The sequence below is a fragment of the Corylus avellana genome, chromosome ca9, assembly GCF_901000735.1.
Source record: "Corylus avellana chromosome ca9, CavTom2PMs-1.0".
NCBI classification, from domain to species: Eukaryota; Viridiplantae; Streptophyta; class Magnoliopsida; order Fagales; family Betulaceae; genus Corylus; species Corylus avellana.
In genome coordinates this window covers 7,133,477-7,155,681 of record NC_081549.1, presented here as the reverse complement: position 1 = coordinate 7,155,681, position 22,205 = coordinate 7,133,477, and the positions used below count along the sequence as shown (strand labels likewise).

Genomic DNA, 22,205 nt, shown 5'->3' with positions numbered 1-22,205 from the left:
TTTCTTTTTTTATTTAGTAGAAGAACCTTGTTGAGTCTATTACTACTTGACTTGGGGGACCTCACGGAGGATCTTACATGTGAATTTATCATCAATTACTTTACTCTACAAAGAATTAGCCCTAGACATTTCCTTTCCTTTCCTTTTATTTAAAAATGCTCAGCAAATGACACTGCTGCGAGTTGCTAACAGCAGCTTGGTCAGAGATGCATTAACTATGTTTTGTTGTGTTCAATGGAGGTAGTCTGTAAGGCTGCCGTGTCCAACAGGTGTTGTCCTATGACCGTATGTATGTAACCAAATTGTCCAACTTGTTTCTTGTTGCAAAGAGACAACTTGGTACTCTTATGTGTCAACCTGTATCCAAGTTGGATGCCAGCCAATGCCATTATCTAAATAGAATTGTCCTAGACATGGAGGGCGACCCATGTCCTTCCCTCTTCTCACATCTCTCTCTCTCTCTCTCTCTCTCTCTCCAATCAAATAAGATTTGCCTCTTCCATACAGGTCCACTTTATGTCTATCTTCACAAGACTCATTGCCAACTATTCTATCAAACCTGTCTAAATGAGCTATTTGCTTGGCGTCTTCATTCTAGTGAAATGCCCACTCCAAAAACCGCCGAACTTGCTATCCTTCAAAATAGCGACTCGTTCCATAGTGGAAAGTAATTGTGTAAATCTACGCCTTAGTAAGTCAATTATTACCAACTTTGTTTGTTATGCGTCGAACCTTAAGTATCGATTGAAAACACGTTTTATAAACTAATGAAAAATTATAGAGAATGGCATGAGTTTCATCAAAATTCGTTAATACAAAAATAGATTTAATGTTAAAGAGAAATAAGCGTAATTTCAAGGACAATTCACATCTTAATACATAAATCATGTTAACTGGAAATTTATTACATAAATATATAATTTAGTTGTAACTCTCTTCATATGATCGATTTGAGATTTTAACCAATTTTTAGCAAGGTTGGCAATGTCCCGATGAACCTGTAGTACAACACTGGTGGCCCGATGTTTTCGCATAGGTGCGTACCGTTCATCAAAAGAAGTTCAGCCAAATTTGATCTCAAGTGATCCACACCACTAATGATGTTTATCTATAGTAACATTAATCAAAGTTGGTCACGTTATAAACCATTGATACCAAGGCGATTTTGAACTAAACTTGACCATAGAATAAAGTGTATATATTGTACTTGTGCCCGACATTCGTACACGACAATCCATCGTATATTGTTTGTTTATCCAAAATACAATTATTATATGTAATCATAATCATTAGGTAAAATCTTTAGGCTCGTAACATCAATCAGTTAAATAGTCACGTAGGAAACCGTTCATCATTTGTAACAGAAAATATCAAATTTGCATAATTAAAAGAGTTTATCAATTCTGTAAGTATTTACTTTCCTCGATCACTCAACCACATTCTTTAATATCTTAACTTCACGACATTGTAAAATCGCATCTAGTAATAGGCACAAGTTACACTTAAAATCCCTCACTTTTCTCTTCTTGGTCTTTTGCAAATTCTATTTCTGACATTAGTGTTGTTTTATCATCCTTTCCTAGCTGGAATGCTTCGAAAGTGTCTAGATGTGTTAATTTTCGTGCACATGTTTTAGCTAAGTGGGTCACTTCCCTTGTTTTTGGAAGCATTCCCATAGGGTCTTCCATTCTCTCTTCCATTCGGATCAGAGGTGGAAAAGACCCTAGCTCCCTTGTAACCTTTTCCTTCATTCAATTAAAAAAAAAAAAAAAAAAGATAGTAGTTTAAGGAATACGTGTGTACATACTTCTTAATACCCTTCCTTGTAACCTTTTCCTTCATTCAATTAGGAAAAAAAAAAAAAAAAAAGATAGATACTAGTGTAAGGAAGATATGTGTATGTACTTTTTCCTAGAGCATCTTCAGCAATATGAGGTAAAGTAGCTAGTGAAAAAGTACAATTCTCTACTTTAATTACTGATTTTTGTATACACTCCAACATATTTTCTATTTTATTATCTATTTTATTAAAATATTATTTTCCATATTATTTTCTTAAACACTTTTCCTCTCTCCCATCTCTCTTCTCATCTCTCACGATTCTCTACCGCAATTCTCATGGAAGATAGATGTGGGTTTCACCTGAAGAATTCAAAGTTTTTTTTTTTAAAAAAAAAAAATTCTTCTCTTAAACACTCTTCTTCTTCTTCTCTCTCGCCTCTCTCCTCATCTCTCACTATTATCCACCACGATTATCAGGGAAGAGAGTGGGGTTTCAACAAAACAGAAAAGACAAAATTTTAAGAGAGATGAGAGTTTTCAGCCAAATTTCTCCACCAAAACAATGCCAACATTGTGAATCATGATGATGAAGAGAAAGATGGTTGTTCTCTTTGATGAGCCGCCACTAGTTCACGAACACAGTTCTACCTTCTCTTTGATGCCAAAAATGATGAAGAAAATTAGAGAAAGATGCCTGTTTACCCACCGAGCTTTGAGGAAGAAGGCTAGAGAGAGAGAGGGGAGAGAGAAGAGTGCAAAAAACACTTAAAAAAAAAAAATTGAACATTGTGCTGGAGTGAATAGCAATTTATTGTATTCTACCTATTCTCTACCTAATCTGCCGAAGGCCAAAAAATGCTCAAAATAACTACTTTTAGCTATTATTAGTCTTTTAACTAATTTGCTCGCTAGAAAGAGGAAAATAATTCTCCATGTGTCCTCTCAAACGCGATATGACTTTTAAAATCACTAATATATCAAAATTTAATAATAATCATCTCAAATTCAATGGTAATTTTACCATGCAGCATAACACCCATCTTTCTACCTTCTCTTCGCCTATATATATATGCTTCTTCTTTTTTTCCTTTTTAAACCCGACTATATATAATGAAATGTAAATAGCTAACAAGATAAATTAAGATAAAAAGGGACTGTATAAATTCTAAATTAATAAAGAAAGCAACAAAATTATAAAATAACAAAAAAAGAAAAGAAAAAAGGTGCAAAAAAGTGTGTATGTATATATATATATATATATATATATATATATGCCTTTTCCATGCAATAATGAAGGTGGGAAATTAATTGGAATACCTATATCGATCTCATCCATCGCCCAGAGCACATGACACTCGACCTACCACACACCATCTTTTTCATAACATGTATAACCTTTGTTTTTTTCAAACTTATCAAAAACCCCATTAACACACTAACTTTTGAATTCATCCCTCGCTTTCAACCCTCTTAAAAAGCCTCCGCCATTAGCAGCTAGCTTCCTTTCCCCTTGTCATTTTCGATCTCCATCAGATCCTCAATCTTCAATATATCTTGTTTTTTTCACTTTCGACACACAGACAGTGAATTCACGAGCGTGTGTTCGATCGCTCAATCTTCATATATATTGCTGCTTCCTCGTCGTATAGCACCACATCACAGCTTGCGGACAGCATGCAGATAATGCCACGTAAGTGTGTTTTTGTTTTCTTTTTTCTATGAAGACAAGTCAACCAAGTCATTCATCATTTATCTTCTCTCTCTCTCTCTCTCTCTTTCTCTCTTAGGTTACACATGTTTGCTTTACTTGAGCCAATAGAAAGAGCTTATAAGAGAGTTTTTTTTTTTTTTTTGAAAAAAGAAATTAACTAAATTCTTGCTTTTTGAAAGTTTAAGTAATCTACCTTTTATAAGGTCGTTTTTGAGATATATATATCATGGGGTTTCATTTCTGTTCCTTTTTATCGTCCTAACCAATCATATGCATGCTTATTATTTGAGCACCTGACTTTTGGTTTCTATAATCATTAGAATGCCTAGCTAATCCTTTTCTTTTCTCCCTTTCTTTTTAAAGCTTATGAATGGAAATTAACGATAATAAGTACCGTATGGGAGTGTTATCGCTACAAAAAATAGATTTTTTCTTGATTGGGTGTTTTTGATGTTTTAAGTGACGTATCATTATTGACGTGTGTCGAACATTAAAATTAAGGATGTCAAAAACAGGGATTAATTATTTATTTAATACTCTAAAATTCTCGAACATATCATGAACTACTGCATGCAACACATAAAATATTTAACTAAATTAACTAAAAAAGATTGAGCAGGGTGGGGCTATATATGCTAATTATTAACATCATTTTATGGGGAAATTAATTAAAGAGTGCCGACATAAAATTTAAAAGTAAAAGTAATAATAATATAACAGCTTGCGATGGAGCTATATTCTTTACATGAGGATTTCATGATCTGCTTCCCAGATTATTAACTATTTAACGTGATAATTCCCTTTGTCAATACTCAAAAGAGGCCGAAAGAGGAGAAAAAGATTTTGCTTCCCACCAGATACGTCATGGAAAAAAGGTCCAGCTGGTAGATGAGCAAGACAGGGCATGGGACTTGTTTTGACCACGTGTCCAGTCATGTGCGGTGGTGAATCAATGCCATCAACGCGTCGTGAGTTGTCGTCGACAACCGTTTCTTCACTGTACGCGTGGCGAGGGAATGACGGCTAAGCTGGTCGCTTTTTTTAAGAAATGGCGGGTTAATCCCAATCCTTTTGGGACCTAAAGGCTGCCCGTCTCCGTCACTCTCTCACCGGCACGTCCTTGTCACGTGGCTTGCCCTACAAGGGGCGGCACCGCCCCGGCCCTCTCAGTTTTTAGTGAAAGACAGAAATATCTCTGTTTTTTTTTTTTTTTTTTTTTTCTTCTTCTTACGTGGGCTTCCCATTACATTTATTTATTTATTTTTATTATTAAGATTAATTTTTTTAAAAAAATTCATAAAGAAGGTAGTAAATCAAATAAAAATACTAAAAAATAATGAAAATAATCAATTTTCCTTTACCATATATATATATATATGGCCTCTTTAATCAGAAAACGTACGTACTGGTCATTTACAATTATTAGCTCAAGTATTTATTAATTCGGATATTATAATTAACCTCGCCAATACCAAAAGTAGCCTTACCAATATATATATATATATATATATATTGGTAAATGTCCAGTACGTTTTCTGATTAAAGAGGATAATTCTGATACATGAATAAATAATTGAGATTAATATCGTGATTGACGATAGAATTATTTGAATTAAAAGAAAATGCCACGCACGACAAGTCGTCGTGGACGACCGAGGGTGACCGACCACCATCCATCAGACAGAGAGCTCCATATCATCAGGATCCACCAAAATTGTCCTTTTGAGGACATTTTGTCCGCTCTCACTTCTTTCTTCAGTGCCCCATCAACGTCAATCACTCATCCTCAACAAAAGACTCTCCTCGCCCTACATTACAATTATACCCTTTTCTCTTCTTTAACCAAATTAATTATTATACATTTTATTTTGTGTTGTTAATTAACTTTAATATACATATATATATATATCCACCTTATATTCTGCATAGCAGATATGATATCAACTTGCATGGAGTTATGGGCTAAAATCTGCCTGTGACCTATGCGAACAAGCAGATAGTGGATGCAGAACAGAATCTCCGATCTCCGACCTCTTTCTCATTTTTTATGTAGGCGTTTATTGTGAGGTTGACCGTGCGATTAACTGCATCATCACTATTTATAAGAAAGTATTCCAATATATATATTAAAAGATGACAAGAGCATGAGAGAGGTTCATTAATTCCCTTGCTAGCTTCATTTGTTTTCCCTTGCAAGATCACTAAAACATTGTCAAATCCATGCCATTTTATGAATTTGCTTTGCTAGCAACATTCTTAGAGACATCATAATTGCTGATGAACTTCATCTACAAGAGAATTAGGGTTGTTAATTAAATACCACTATCCTTGAAATATATGTAGATATTGTACACACTCCATTGAAATTTCATGAACAATTTTCTTCAAGAGCCATCATAATGTCATTAATTAATTACCACATGTAAATTCATACGATATCGAGTATTTTCCTGTAAAAATTTGATAGAATATTGCGTGTGTGTATGTATATATATATAAATAATAAAATCATTTTTCAAATAAAATAATGATGACGACAATAATTATATCAGGATGACGCGACGAGAACATTATTTTATACATCATTTTTCTTCATTATCCTGTCCACGTAATAATGGCAAAAATAGCCAAATCAACTTGATATATATATATAAAGGAAAAACATATATGCACATGAGTTTGAAGAAAACTCCAAAGCTTGTGCTTCTTCCCTGTTGAACAGGCAATCTGAGATCAAACCAAGGCCTCATGTTTCCAACATGCAGGCCCTCCGAAATAGCAAACAAATTCCATATTTCTTGTCTCGAACTGGGCTATTTGATTAGGAGCCACATCAATGGCTCTAATAAGTTTAAAAATCATTAATGTCAAAAGCATTCTAATTGATTACTCCAAGCTTAATTGACGTCATGAATAATAATATTATATATACGTGAACAAAAAAACAAAAAACAAAAAATCAAGAAATTAATTCCATGCAAAATAGGAACAAAAAATGTCCAAACACGTGTACGGCAAGATCTCATCATCATCATCCTCATCATGTCCTTATGTCGTCCGTCAAGTTGTAATCACAATTATGGGAGCACTTCTTTAATTTGTTGAGAAGTGGGAGGGCGTTTTGGTAACTTAGCGCTTTCCTCTTAATTTGCTCTTTATAAGAAGTGGACGCACCATGAGGGTGCCTGTAGTTGGAGAATATCACACCTGCAGATACAGCTTTCTTCTTGAGGTCTCTTCTTCTACTCTCTCTAGACCTCCCCTTTTACTCCTAGCTTAAAGGTATGGATAATCAACCTATATATATATATATATATATATATATATATATAATCTTCAAATTATATCATGCTACTTTAAAGCCATCATCTTTGGACTATCTTTTCTCCTATAATAATTGGTATACTGTGTATGATCTCTCTCTCTCTCTCTCTCTCTCTCTCTCTCTCTCTTGTAGGGAGATTGCAAAAGAGATTGAATTATATGCCTTAAGCCTCATTTGGGTATGGTTACTTAATTAACACATCCAAGCCATTTTAGCTATCTATATATACTAATTATCATGCCATTGTGAAGTTAATCTTAGTGTAAATTATGTGAGCTTTTCTAATATATAAAATATAGTTTTGGCATGTCGACAGTGGAAAGGGAAGGCAACTTTCGGACCACACACGTATTACATAATTACATTATCTTTGTTTTGCCAATTTGGCACGGCAGCATTATGAGTCTTGTGTTGTTTTGTGGGTGTTTGCTATGTTTTCACAATAATCAAGATGGAGAAGACGAATACATCCGGGTTGGCAAGGACAAAGTCCGATCAATCGGTGGTGGAGACGCTGGCAGCGGCGTTTAAGTCACCGCCGTCGAGCGAGGCCTTGGGAGCTGCGGCGGCGGTGGAGAGTGGCGGAACACTCTCAAGAAAGTCTAGCAGGCGCTTGATGGTGGCATCACCGGGGCGCACTAGTAGCATCGGGAAAAACACACACATTAGGAAGTCAAGGAGTGCCCAAATGAAGTTTGACTTCGATGAAGTGAGCAGCGGCGCAGCTCTCAGCAGAGCCTCTAGTGCGAGCTTGGGCTTCTCATTCTCCTTCACCGGCTTCACCATGCCCCCTGATGAGATAGCTGACTCCAAGCCATTTAGCGACGATGACATCCGTAAGTCTCGTGCATTCTTTTCAATTTAATCTATTAAATTGATACACGTTTAAAAAATACATAATTTTAGTTTTAAAAATCATATATTTCAAAAATATATGTCAATTTAATAGAATCGAAAAAAAAAAAACCTTATCCCACTCAAAAGCCGGTGGCCATGAGGTCACTTAACATTGGCTACAGCACCTATATATCATTTGGTGCCTGCATTCCACGATTGATTTATTGGGCATTACTATTCATAGCACTTGGTTTGTGCGTTTTTCCATTTTTGCTTTCCATCTTGCATGCTTTACACTAAAAATTCAACTACTTTTTGTCCGAAACGGTAGTGTTTGAGATAGGAAGGTTAATAGTCATGGTGGTGGGGGTATTTTGGTCTTTCTATTTATTGAAGAGGAAGAGAGGTGGGGGGTAGAGCAAATGATTGATGTGAGATGATGGGAAAAAGGTAAGGCAAGGTGCCGAGGGAGTTTCCCAACTTTTATTTCACTCCACAAAATGAACAGAAAACTGCCGTTTTATGACTTTAAAAAAGGTTCATAGCGACCTATAAAATGTGATCCCGGTGAGGAAATGGCCCCCACTTCTCCAAAAGCCAACACTTGGCCACCTTTTTTACTCATTCATTGGGAAGTTTTGGGTTAAGAAGTCCAACAACAAAAACTCCTATATCAATTTAACCATATGGGTATAGTCACCCAAGTATTTTGAGTAAAGAGATTTTTTTTTTTTTTTAGAAAGATTTAATTTGGACAATTTAAGAGAGCGGTTGTCGGGTTCACTTACTCAAAATAGGTAGGTTTTGCATTTTAAATTGTCTAAAGCAGATAAATCACGTAAACCTTCTTTTAAGTTGCTTGAATTTCAGTAGTTATTTTTTATCTTACAGGACTTGAATATTATCTTAACTATGTATATATAAGTTTTTGTCGATTTTTAAGAATGAGTTTATCATAAGTCTGTATTATTTAGTATCAAACTGAGTAATCTATGGGATACAGTGGTTTGTCATGGACGTCGAATTCCAAAGCGTAGTGTAATATTAATCATTAGTATATAAACTTTTATACCAACTAATTTTGGAGATATCACCCTTATCCGTAATTTGATGCTTGTTTGGTTGCCTATCCCAATTGAGATGGAAAAGAATCACTTCTCGTTTTCCTTTTCTCTTTTTGAAGCAAAGAGCAAAAGTAGTGGCAGTTTGGTGTGACACTTTGTGATGTCAAAGGGTCGCACTTTCGTAGGTTGATATTAAAGAAGAGAAAGAAACACTCAAGTGAAGTGTGTGGTGTTTATTTTAGTTACACCTTTTTGTTATTTGGCGCCACGTGGTTTATTTTACCTACCATGACACGAACCCCACTCATTCTTTTGTTTTATATATCATGAGTGGTTATGATATATAAAATAAACTAAGGGTCATAACCATTAAGAGGTATAGTTTTGGTGACGGTGACTCTTGTGAATTTTACATGTTATTATATATATATATATATATATATGATATATCATCGGGTTGGAAGAAGTTTTTCCAACTTAATTTTTTTAAAAAACTTTGTCCTATATATAATATCTAGGATCCTTCACATCACACTCCCATTGAATCACATATTTGTGGACAAGTGTGGTAAGGAACAAACGAAAGTCATTAAGTGGGTCCAAAATGCAGCTGAAGAAATTTGGGTTTGATAATAATAATAATAATGATAATAGGGATGGATTGATAAAGATGATTGGCCCCAACACGACTAATGATAACAGCTCTACCTAAATTATTATAATAGGGATGGATTGACAAAGATGATTGGTCCCAGCATGACTAATGCTAATAGCTCTACCTAAATACGACACTGGAAGGGATTCCAGCTCTTTGGTGGTAGCGATAGCCTTGTCTATTTCATATTGATTCATGGCTAAAGCCTAAAATCACGGACACATTCACACTAACAATTTTTTTTTTTTTTTTTTTTCACTTTTTATATACTTTCTGGTTAAATCTAATTAAAACATTACACATAATCTCATAATTTAATTAAGAGGTACGTCGATTATTCAAATTTATATTTTGTGAAAAGACTATAAATAATTGAATAGTTTTAGGTGAAAATGTACAGTTGTCAATTTAATCTAAAAATAATTCATTTTTAGGTGAATTGGGTCAGAAAAAAATAATAATCATAACAATAATAACTCTTCTTTTTCTTTTCTTAAAAAAAAAAAAAAAAAACTTCATAAAAAGCTATGTGGACAGGTGTGAGGGAAAAACAATATTAGTTTTTTTTTTTGTTTTTTTTTTGCCTTTTTTAATATGAGTATGCACCTCACTTTGATTCTACTTTGTTAATGTCACACTGTTAATCAGTCTTGAAATTTTATTTTTTTTAATAAATGCTGATAGTATCAGTCACTTAAGTGAAATAAAAGTGTAGTTTGTAGCATTTCTCTTGGTGTTGATTATATATATATATATAAAAAGAAGGAGGATGAGGTTAGAGTTTCCATATTGATTAGTAATGTGGTGAAGGATTTTGGTAACTACAAACAAAGATGACCATCTAACTTTCAGACATTAACCTTAATTAGCAACATGTGATTACAGCTGAGGATCTTGAAGCTGGCACACGTAAGCTGAAGTATCAAGCAGAACCAACTTTGCCAATTTATCTCAAGGTAACAACACTGCAAAGGCTGCTAATCATGTATATATGCAGCTTCTTCTTCTTCTTCTTCTTCTTTACACTCTGCTACTGCATGTGCCGGTGTACGCTCAAACCTCTGTTTGTTAATATGCATGCATGGATTGATTGATGTTATACTATGTATTTGGACAGGCCATGATGGAGATTGATTTAGCATCAACGCCACCCATAGAACATCATGCATCATGCATGCCTAGCAATAGCATGGCCAGGTTCAGTCTTGTACAGAGTCTCATCCTATATGATATTTATGTACAAGACTTTCCCCCACCTTCTTTCCCACAGTAAATAACTTGTTCAATCTTCAGTCACCCTTAAACTTTAAACATTTATAAACCCATTAAATCAAATGATTGTTACTAATTACCTCTTTATTTATTTCTCCATTATGCTGATATTTGATTCTAATTGTAAGCATCTGTCTATATAATGGTGTTTTATAACTCTACATATAGAATGGAAAGATACATGACATGTCATACAGAGAGATTATTTTATTTTGAGGGTAAAGAAGGGTGTATTCTTGAAATATTCTTCCACGGTGGGGCGAAACGCCTTGAAGAGAGTGAGATATCTGTGCCTCAATTATACATTCTGTATTATTGTTTGTTGTGAGCTTGTTGCAATATTATGAATAACTTTCTATTATTTTATAAACTGGGAAAGCAACAACATGTGACCAATTTAAATTCTTGTAATTTTGGAAATTGCAGTTCACAGATGTGACATACAAGGTAATACTCAAAGGAATGAGAACAACAGAGGAGAAGGATATCCTAAATGGCATTACCGGTTCAGTGAATCCTGGGGAAGTCTTGGCATTGATGGGACCTTCAGGAAGTGGAAAGACGACACTCCTAAATCTGCTTGGTGGCAGGGTGAGGCAGCCCACTGTTGGTGGTTCCATTACTTACAATGACCGGCCATATTCCAAGTTCCTAAAATGCAGGTCAGAATATAAACTCTTTGTTTTTAAATAAGTGATTCATCGAAAAGCGCAAAGAGACGTAACCCTAGTACACAGGAAGTATACAAAGAAAGGCCCAACTAAAAGCAGAAAGTGGAAAAGTGAGGCACACTAAAAGCGTCAGCTCAATGGAACAGAGTTTGAATAAACAACTTTTTGAGCTCTTCCATTGACCTTTCTTGATCTTCAAAACATCTTCCATTCCGCTCTTACCAAATAATCCACATGACGCACAGTGATGCAATTCGCCATACCTCCTTAGCTGAAATATTGTCTCGCTAACCGCGCCAACAAATTAACAAGTCTACCACTCCTCTAGGCATGACCCAATTCACAGCAAAAAGAGAGAAAACCATACTCCATAAAGCTCGGGCCACTTCACAGTGAAGGAGAAGATGGTTTACAGACTCACTGCTGTGCTTGCTCATACAACACCATCACACCTCAATGACACCTCTTTTACGTAAATTATCTTAGGTCAAAATCTTTTTAAGAGTCGCCATCCACACAAAGAAACTAACTTTCAATGAAACTTTTACTTTCCATACAATCGTCCACGGGAAAGAGGATGTCCCCAAGGAAGAAAGCTTACGAAAAAAAAAAGACCTGATCTCAAAGATATGTCGTTTAGAAGGAGTCCACCGCATACAATCCGACACCCCCATGCGATTACGGAAAGTATATAACTTCCCAAAAAAGCCATCACTACCTCTACCTCCCAATCCTGTACCGCTCGTGAAAAAGGAACATTCTACTGTATAACGCCATTGACTAGCTACATATGATCCCAAACCCATGCCTCCTTATTACTCGCAATTCGAAATAATGCAGGAAATGCTTCCTTTAGGGACTGGTCCCCGCACCAAATATCGTGCCAAAATCTAATGTGAGAGCCATCTCCTACTCCAAAGGTAATAAATTTCGAGAAAACTTTCCACCCTTTCCGAATATGTTTCCACATCCCAACTCCATGAGGGCCCTCCACCACCTTGGTACACCATCCACACACCCATATTTAACTTCTACTACCAACCTCCAATACGCTTCCCTTTTCGTTGCATATCGCCATAACCATTTACCCAATAAAGCTCGATTGAAAGTGCGTAAGTTTCGAATTCCTAAACCACCATCTTGCATTGGAGAACAGATCTGAGCCCATTTCACTAGATAGAACTTGGGCTCCTCATTTAGACCACCCCACAGGAAATCTCTTTGTATCTTCTCCAATCTATTCGCCACACTCACAGGAATAGGAAATAAAGACAAGAAATACGTAGGGAGATTGGACAAAGTACTTTTGATAAGTGTAAGCCTCCCAACCTTTGATAGATACATTTTCTTCCAACCTGCCAATTTCTTTCATATCTTCTCGATAATATCATTCCAAATGGTGATAGACCTGTAAGGCGCCTTCAAAGGAAGACCCAAATATTTCATAGGTAATCCTGCCACCCTGCACCCAAAAATGTTTGCCAACCTATCAATATCCTCTACCTCACCAATTGGAACAATCTCAGACTTTGACAAGTTAATTTTCAACCTCGAGACCGCTCCAAAAAATAGAAAAAGACATCGTAGATTTCTGAGATGTTCCTCATCGGCCCCACAAAGAATCAATGTGTCATCAGCAAACAACAAATGTGAGACACTAAGACTAGGAGTGTTCCTTGATCCCACTGAAAAACCAGCCACAAGACCACTAGCTTTAGTAGCCTCCATCATTCTACTTAGTGCCTCCATCGCAATAACAAACGGAAAAGGAGATAGTGGATCCCCTTGTCTTATACCCCGAGAGCTACTAAAAAAGCCTGAAGGTTCTCCATTAATCAAAACTGAATATCGAACTGTGAAAATATAGAACGCTATCCAATTCTTTCATTTCTCCCCAAACCCACTTCGTTGCAATATGAATAGCAAAAACTCCCAATTCACGTGATCATACGCCTTCTCTAAGTCCAATTTACATAACAAACCGGGTTCACCAGATCTAAGCCGGCTATCAATATATTCATTAGCTATCAAAACTGAATCTAGAATCTGTCTCCTCTTGATATTCGCATTTTGAGACTTCGATATAATCTTATCTAACACATTTTTCAGTCGATTCACTAGTACTTTGGAAATCAATTTATACACAATGCCCAACAAACTAATAGGTCGAAAATCCTTTAACTCCTCCACCCCTGCTTTCTTTGGAATAAGTGCTATAAATGTTGCATTAAGGCTTTTTTGAAACCTTCCCTTGTTGTGGAAATCTCTGAAAACAGCCATTATATCTTCTTTAAGTATTTCCCAACATGTTTGCACAAAACCCAATGAGAAACCATCGGGGCTAGGGATTTATCTCCTTCTAACTCCGTTACCACCTCTAGCACCTCACTTTCTACAAAATCCCTTTCTAACCACAAACCTTCCTCACTTCCAATAGATTGAAACGATAAACCATCCCGTATAGGCCTCCGACTACAACTTTCAATGAACAATTGTGTATAGAACTGAACAATGTGCGCCATGATATCAGTGGCTTACGAGGACAAAGAACCATTGATAATTAAAGACTCAATGGCATTGTTTCTCTTATTTGAATTTGCCACTCTGTGAAAGAATTTGGTATTTTTGTCCCCCTCCCTTAACCATAGAGCCCGAGATTTTTGATCCCAGCTTATCTCCTCATACAACAACAATCTCTCCAACTCTGAAGATAACTCATCTTTGCGCCTCCTTTCCTCCTCGTTCAATCCTCTACCTTCCCCACAGATGTCAAGGTCCCTTATACCATCCAATAACACCTTCTTCCGTTTACCGACATGCCTAAAAACTTCATTATTCCATCGTCGCAGGTCACCTTTCAAAGCTTTCAATTTGCATGATAACACATAGCTTGGACTCCCATTAAATTGATAAGATTGTCACTAAGTTTTCACCTGATCCACAAACCCCTCAGATTTTAACCACATATTTTCAAACTTGAAGTATTCTCCTCTTCTCTTCCTTTCTCCACAATCAAGTAAAATAGGAGAGTGATCCGACAATAGACAAGGTAGTCGTTTCTGCACCACATTAGAAAACCTCTCTTCCCATCTAGGAGATAAAAGAAATCTGTCAACTCTAGACCAGCAATGATTATTCCCCCATAGAACTGTAAGACCGAGCAGCACCTACCCTTTCACTCGGATATCTAATGGCATTAAAGTCTCCACCAATGCACCAAGGCACTTCCCATAAATGCATGATACCTACCAATTCATCCAACAATAGCTGCCTATCATTATCATCATTGGGACGATACACACCTGCTAAAGCCCATTCGAAGTTATCACTAACACTTCGAAAAGAACATGCAATGATGAAACGCCCCACGCAAACCTCCAACTTTTACACCATCCTTCTATCCCACATAAGCAAAATCCCTCTGGAAGCTCCTTGAGAACCTAAATAACACCAATCCATATGTGCATAACCCCACAAGCTTCTAGCTATCTCCCTAGTTACATGCTGCAATTTAGTCTCTTGTAAGCACACAATATCCACTTTTCATTTCCCTATGAGACCCTTAATTTTCATTCGTTTTTCCTCCAAGTTCAACCCCCTTACATTCCAAGATAAAATTTTTGGCTTCATTAAACCACAAATTGAGCCCTGCCCTTTCCCACTGGCCTTGGTTGCAATTCCTTTCTTTCCATCATAATTAATAAAACATGACAAACGTTGTAACTCTCATTTACCTTTGGAGCTTCTTGTTGTAGGTTCCACTACTTTGTTAATCACAAGAGGACTTGTTTTATTCTTTCGATCAGCTTCAATAGTTCTAAACATCGCCATCATCTCTTCCTCATGCCCTTCAAGTGACAATCCAACAAACATGGCAAAAACCTTTCACTCTTTCCACAAGCCATTCACATGCCTCTTTCTTATTCAACTCCTCACCCTTCATCATTTTCTCCATTTGTACTTTCAGAGGCTCACAATCCACCACATCTTCATCTGCAAAATGTATTAATTCCATACCAGTGACAAGATGTGTGCTTGGGACAGACACATCATTTGTTTGCTGACTTGTCACACAAAAGCTTACCTTATTTGCATCCATTTCATCATCTTGCCGACTGTTTTCCACTTCAGCGAAAAACACTAACCGTGATAAAACAATTGGCTCACTATCCATTGGGGTCCACTAATGTTTTGTAGGCTTTAGAGCTACCCTTGTCAGTTGTTCCCCCTTCCTCGTAATTTCTTGCCCAAACTGCTTATCATCCAACTCTGTTTCTATTCGGCCTAAGCCTGATTTTTCCTCCATCTCCAGTCTACCATTAACGAAATCGGGAGTCCACGGACTTCCATTCATGTGTTCCAGCGTTTGGCCAATGGCCTGGAAGGCTTTGTTTGAATCTTCTATGCTGGTTATAGCACCTGCCGATGACGATGTTGCCTCCCATACCCATCGCCGGGCATCTATCCAACGCTATAGAGCTTAGCTCGTCCTCCTCTATGGTATGCATACGTCCATCACCGATTCTCCTCTCTGCACAGATGGTTTGGGCAGCTTGGTCTGTCCCATTTAGACCCAGTTTCAGTTTCAGCTTCAGCGGCCTGCTCAGGCTACTCTCTGACAGCTTCTCCGACGACATTTGTTCTTTTGCTACAAGCTGGATAACACCATTGCCGGTCCTCCTCTCCACGTAGATTGTCTGGGCGGCTTGGTCTGGCTCATTTAAGCCATGTTCCAGTTCCGGCGACCTGCTCCGGCTGTTCTCCGGCATCTTTTCCGGCGTCAGTTGATTTTCCCGGCCAACTTCTTTCACGCGTCAGTGAAGCAATCTCCTGGGTGCTCGCCTACGGCCGTAAGTTTTCCTGAACCGTTGTATGGGTTGGGCTCTATTCTCCACTAGGTCCAGTTTGGGTTGAATTTGATGTAGCCCATCATCCGTATTATTTATTGGTATCTCAGAGCCCACCTTTTCATTAGTCACAGAGCCCATCTGCATTCTTTCCCCCCATGTTCTCCAACCCTTCTCAATTTTGTGCATACAGCTGTCTATCTCCCTTTTTAAGGAAAGTAATATCCCTTTCAACGGCTGAATGTTTCCTTCCCAAGCGTGAGCTGACTGCATCTCTATATTTGGAAGGGTGCGATCTCCATGACTGTGAGCAAATAATGGCTCCTTGTCCTTTTCATTTTCCAAAATCAGCCGTGTCTCTTCTTTGCCGGCGGCTTGATTACCGGTGATGAGTTCTCCGGCCACTTAGGAAGAATTTTCCTCTATGATCATGGCTAGAATCTTATCCCATTCGTTGGTTCTCTTCCCCATCACCACCTCTGCATACAACTCCCGGTTCTGTGCCCACTGTGTTCCTTGCAATACCTTCCTCATTTGCACCTCCCCCTGCTGCCCTTCCAGTTCCTTCTTCGACTGCCCTCCAACCGCCGGTCTGACTGCACGCTGCTTGTCAAAATCCGTTTCCAAACGACGTAATTGAACCCTGCAGTCCACCTAGCCCTTCCCGTCATTACCCTCTAGGATAATCACAAAACTTCTCCGCCCTTTGCCTCCATATTCAGATAACTCCAAAAAAATCTCATAAGAATTGTGTCTTCTCTGCACCACATACGCAAAGTTGCCAAAGCGAAATGTTCTCCAATTCTCATGCACCGTTTCTTCTACGGTCAGAAAATCCCATGCGTTCACCAATCAAAACACGGTTGGCCATGCCATGATCATTGATCTTGAGACCCTTTTACTCCGTTCAGCCAATTGAACGCCTCCGTTCACGTCGGAACGAATCTCAAACGATTTAGAATCCACGTAGAAATAGCCTAAGTATCCCATCGTTAACACTAGAGCTTAAAACAGAAGAACAAACTCAACTACTTCAGATTACAACCTGCTTCCAATGACGACCAGAGCTCTCCGTCAATACTCCTCACATGCCGAAGGGACAGGAGAGGATTTTTATCCTGACGGGGCGAGAGCAAATTTGCATGACATTTAATGAAGCCAAAAATTTTATCTTCCCCTGTTTTGTAGTGAATGGGTCAGAATATAAACTTAGTTCCTGTAATGCCTTAATTTATTTGCTTTGTCAAAAGAAAATAGTCAATAATTGCTTGCTCTATATTTTCAAAAAGTATAATATAAATCTTCTGCAGAGCACAGCTAATGCATAACCAGCATGCACTAACACATAAATAGTGTAGTTACAAGAATTTCTCAACATTAATAACTTCAAATAAAGGCATTGATCATCAAAATAGTCGGATCAAATGAAAGAGCAATAGCATAAGGGATTTGGTTAACCTTCTAGGAATTAAAATGGTTTTCCATTAAGAACCTACAAAAGGTTTTGCTACTTTAAATTTTCAAGTTTTATCTAAAGGAACACTAGAATAAGCATCAGGAGAGGGAATAGAATCCTCTCCATTTCATGTTCAATATTAGATTTCAAGAGTTAATGGTGTACATGTTGCAAAGTCTTTAAATGACATGACACCATTTATACTGTTAGATACAACAAAAGTAAAAGCTTGATTGAGAAATAACTCCTCTCAATTTCACTTAAAAATGGAGAGAAGATGTAGGAATTAAAGCTTAAACGTGCATCATAATAACGTGAAACATGTGGCAGGATAGGATTTGTAACTCAAGACGATGTTCTATTTCCTCACCTAACAGTGAAGGAAACACTGACTTATGCTGCCCTCCTACGACTCCCAAAGACGTTGACAAAAGAGCAAAAGGAAAAACGAGCAGTAGATGTAATCTATGAGCTGGGTTTGGAGAGGTAAGCTTACTTCTTTCCCCGCTATCACTGAATCTTGGGATTTCTTTTGTACAAGTATCAAGCATTGGAGCATTCATTCTCTTGGTAAGAGTACAGAATTTTGATATAAATAAGGGGTGCTGAAGCAAACAACCATTAGTTGATCTTGTTCTTGAAAGCTAATGTAGTAAGAGAAATATGTGCTCAGGTGCCAAGACACTATGATTGGTGGCTCCTTTGTTCGTGGAGTGTCAGGTGGAGAGAGGAAGAGAGTCAGTATTGGCAATGAGATTATAATCAACCCGTCCCTTCTGTTTCTTGATGAACCAACCTCTGGCTTGGATTCTACTACTGCTTTAAGGACTGTCCAGATGTTACACGACATTGCAGAGGTATTTTACATTGACGTCCTTAAACAGCTTCATCTGCCGGAAGAAACCGTTATTTTCTCTCCTGTACATTTTCTAAGAGTCAATTTCTTTGATGCCCAGATCCATGCTGAAATTGAATAGGCTTTAGAATGTACCTTGGAAAACCAAGCATGTTTCATGTCCAAACTAATATCACAAGAAATTTATGGGGGCAATGTGATCCCAAAAAGTCAAGACATTGTATTTAATACCTTGTTCCAAATCTATGGCAGGCTGGAAAAACAGTGGTAACAACAATTCACCAACCATCAAGCAGACTCTTCCACAAATTTGACAAGTTAATCCTTCTTGGGAAAGGGAGCTTGTTGTACTTCGGAAAAGCATCAGAAGCAATGGTTTATTTCTCATCTATAGGATGTTCTCCTCTGATTGCCATGAACCCAGCAGAATTCTTGCTAGACCTCGCAAATGGAAACCTAAACGATGTCTCAGTACCATCAGAATTAGAGGACAGAGTTCAAATGGAGCATTCAGAGACTGAAACAAGGAACGGGAAACCATCTCCCACCGTAGTGCATGAGGTATCTATTGGTTTTAAAATTACCAACTCAGAAAGACACTAAAAGGAGAAAATTATATTCCTTGTAAACTGAAATGTGTTCAAATTATCAGCATTCAACACGGTTCAGGAATAAAAAAGACTGATCCACAAAAACAACAATTATAGAAGTATGCAGGCAGAGATTCAAACATTTATACGATAAGCATGTTTTACCATCTATTGTATGTCATGATCATATTGCCCAAAGCCCTTCATTGGCACTCCTTGACATGCTCAAAACATATGGCTGCTTCATAAGATCAAAGTGACCAGAATCACCACCAGTCCAACAAAACAATTTTGACAGAAAAGAAAAAGGAACAAAATTCCTAGTAAACCCATTAAGTGGCGACTGTGAATGCTGCCACGAGCGGCCCAATGTTTCCCTCTGTAGGAAAAGCCCTCAATATACCGAAGTGCTCAAACTATATATATTTGTCCCTGCATAAATGTTGAAGTGGAAAAAAACTGGAATTTAGTGTTCCTCGTCTGAAGATCGAATTCCACATAATTGTGAGTGTTGTGTCCTAAGAGCAGGTTCTACTTGTGATTCCTCTGGGAACATCAAAAGCTATGGTTCTGCCTAACGAATATTTTTTTAAAAATCAGTATCTGGTGGAGGCCTACGAAACGCGGGTTGCGGAAACCGAAAAGAAGAAACTTATGATACCAATACCGCTGGACGAGGAGGTAAAATCGAAGGTGTCTTCTCCAAAGCGACAATGGGGAGCAAGCTGGTGGGAACAGTATTGCATATTGTTCTGGAGAGGAATCAAAGAACGGCGGCATGACTATTTTAGCTGGTTGAGAGTCACTCAAGTTCTCTCCACTGCAATTATCTTGGGATTACTGTGGTGGCAGTCTGATAGTAACAGCCACAAAGACCTGCAAGAACAGGTAAACCATTTTCTTGTTAAAGCATACAAGTTGAGCGACCTCTATGGTACTCAAAACTCCCCTCTACTTTCCACCAAATAAGCCACAATCGTGGCAGTCACTATACCAAAAAGATAAACAGCTTTTACATGTACAAAAAGAGCAATCCGTCGAACATGTCTTTCTTCACAAAAAATTGGCAAATTGGCTTTTTATTACACTAGCCCCACTTTTCATTTCATGTTACTATTCCATAGACTCTGATAAGGTATCTGTTTATACTCAATACATGTTCCCACCAACTCAATCAAACATCATTTTGCCTTTGCAATGCCATATCAGGCATTCAATCTATACTTCAGTATACCTCTCCAGTGCCATCAATAGATCCATTTGTTCTCAGAACTGAGCTGTTTCTCTTCGTGCATAAGATTTCTTCATTTCTCACTTTCTTAGCCTAATTATAAAACTACATATTTACCACAAAGAATGGTTGAAAAAGATGACGGTTAAACATATCAGTAATAAAAAGGGAAAAAGAAAACAAACCAAGCAAAAAGGAAAGAGGCACTTCTGATTCTTTCTTTTCTAACAAAGCTATTTATGCAATCTGAAGTAAAATCCGTTCATAAATTTCCATTTCAAGGGAACAATGAGATTCTAAAGTAATAAGATTAAGCTACTCGATGGTACTATGTCAAGAAGCCTAGTCAAAAGAACTTTAAATGGTTAAATTGTTTTGCAGTATAACCATCCTCATGCAAGCGTTAAGTGTATAGTCTGTTCTTGTGCATATACAGAATTTTATTTTTATTTTTTTTGTTATAAGTAATATATACAGAAATATTCAATCAAACATAGAACGTAACCTACCTTCCTTGCAGGCAGGGCTGCTTTTCTTCATTGGTGTCTTCTGGGGATTCTTTCCTGTCTTCACAGCAATCTTCACATTTCCTCAAGAGAGAGCCATGCTGAGCAAAGAACGAGCAGCCGACATGTATAGACTAAGTGCATATTTTGTGGCTAGGACTACAAGCGACCTTCCACTTGACCTGATATTACCAGTACTATTCCATGTTGTCGTCTATTTTATGGCAGGCTTGAGACGGAGTGCTGGACCCTTTTTCTTAAGCATGCTTACAATCTTCCTCTGCATCGTGGCAGCTCAGGTATGCCTCTTGTAGCTACTGATTAGGATGACACCATAAATACAATTACTGTATGCAATTAAATATGACTAGCTGCAAAACAGGGACTTGGACTAGCTATTGGGGCTACATTGATGGACTTAAAGAGGGCAACAACTCTGGCTTCAGTAACTGTGATGACCTTCATGCTGGCTGGTGGATTCTTTGTGAAGGTAAGCATGAATGTTTTTTTATTTTTACTTTTTTGATTGGTCTGAAGTCAAGCATGCAAACTTGGAAGTCAAAATCTGCATTTACTTTCATCTATATAAATAAAGGAACCGCTTCATTGGATCTAAGCCAGAACAATTAAGTTTTCCTTCAAGATGCAATTACATTTATACTGTATTATATCAAAACAAAAGGAAGATCTCCTCACCATAATATTACAGTTCAAGATTCTTAACAAAAATTTACGCTCAAGAGCTGCTAGATGAATCTAAGGGAGAAATAACAATACATTCTCTACAATTTTGCAGAAAGTTCCAATATTCATCTCTTGGATCCGCTATCTATCCTTCAACTACCACACATACAAGCTTCTTCTCAAGGTGCAGTATGAACACATTAAACCCAGCATAAATGGGATGAGACTAGACAATGGTTTGACAGAGGTCTGTGCCCTGGTGGCCATGGTTTTTGGTTACCGTCTTCTGGCATACCTTTCTTTGAGAAGAATGAAGCTCCAATCTGGAGCTAAATAAGTTGCAATCTGCTAAGCAACATAGATCTGGAGGGCTGCTCTAGGAGCTATCTTGCGAAGACCTGAGTGTCAAGGTGACAAGAAATGCTAGCAAGGTTCATTGATGAGCAAAAATAATCTCAAATAGATAGTATCAAGAGTGCTGCATGTTTCCACAGGTGTTTAAGTCAATTTCACTTCATGAAGAATTCTCAGATATGTCCTCGGAAAATCTCAAAGTCATGTTAACAGGCGGTCTTATTACTAAAAACAGTAGTTTGTGTTAATTGTAATTGACTACAACTTATGTGTAAAAATTTGATTTGTGTAATCACAACTACTATTTACTACTGGATTTTGGAAATGAATTTTAAAATCCAGTAAATAAGACTTGAGGGGAAAA

General features: G+C 37.5%; 1 protein-coding gene across 3 annotated transcripts; it reads left to right on the top strand.

Moving 5' to 3' along the window:
- The first annotated feature begins 6,688 nt into the window (after positions 1-6,688).
- Positions 6,689-22,153, top strand: LOC132191345 (ABC transporter G family member 22-like). 3 transcript variants are annotated; one of them, XM_059606305.1, is made up of 12 exons: positions 6,689-6,775; positions 6,951-6,996; positions 7,270-7,654; positions 10,260-10,330; positions 11,073-11,308; positions 17,951-18,106; positions 18,294-18,477; positions 18,729-19,037; positions 19,667-19,954; positions 20,818-21,102; positions 21,186-21,293; positions 21,600-22,153. In XM_059606305.1, the coding sequence occupies exons 3-12, from the start codon at positions 7,270-7,272 to the stop codon at positions 21,822-21,824; spliced, it is 2,247 nt and encodes a 748-aa protein (XP_059462288.1). In that variant the 5' UTR covers positions 6,689-6,775; positions 6,951-6,996; the 3' UTR covers positions 21,825-22,153. The 3 variants fall into 3 exon arrangements, with proteins under 3 accessions (XP_059462288.1, XP_059462289.1, XP_059462290.1); XM_059606306.1 differs by lacking the exon at positions 6,951-6,996 and having other exon boundaries at positions 6,690-6,775; XM_059606307.1 differs by lacking the exon at positions 6,951-6,996 and having other exon boundaries at positions 6,704-6,725.
- Positions 22,154-22,205: the final 52 nt, after the last annotated feature.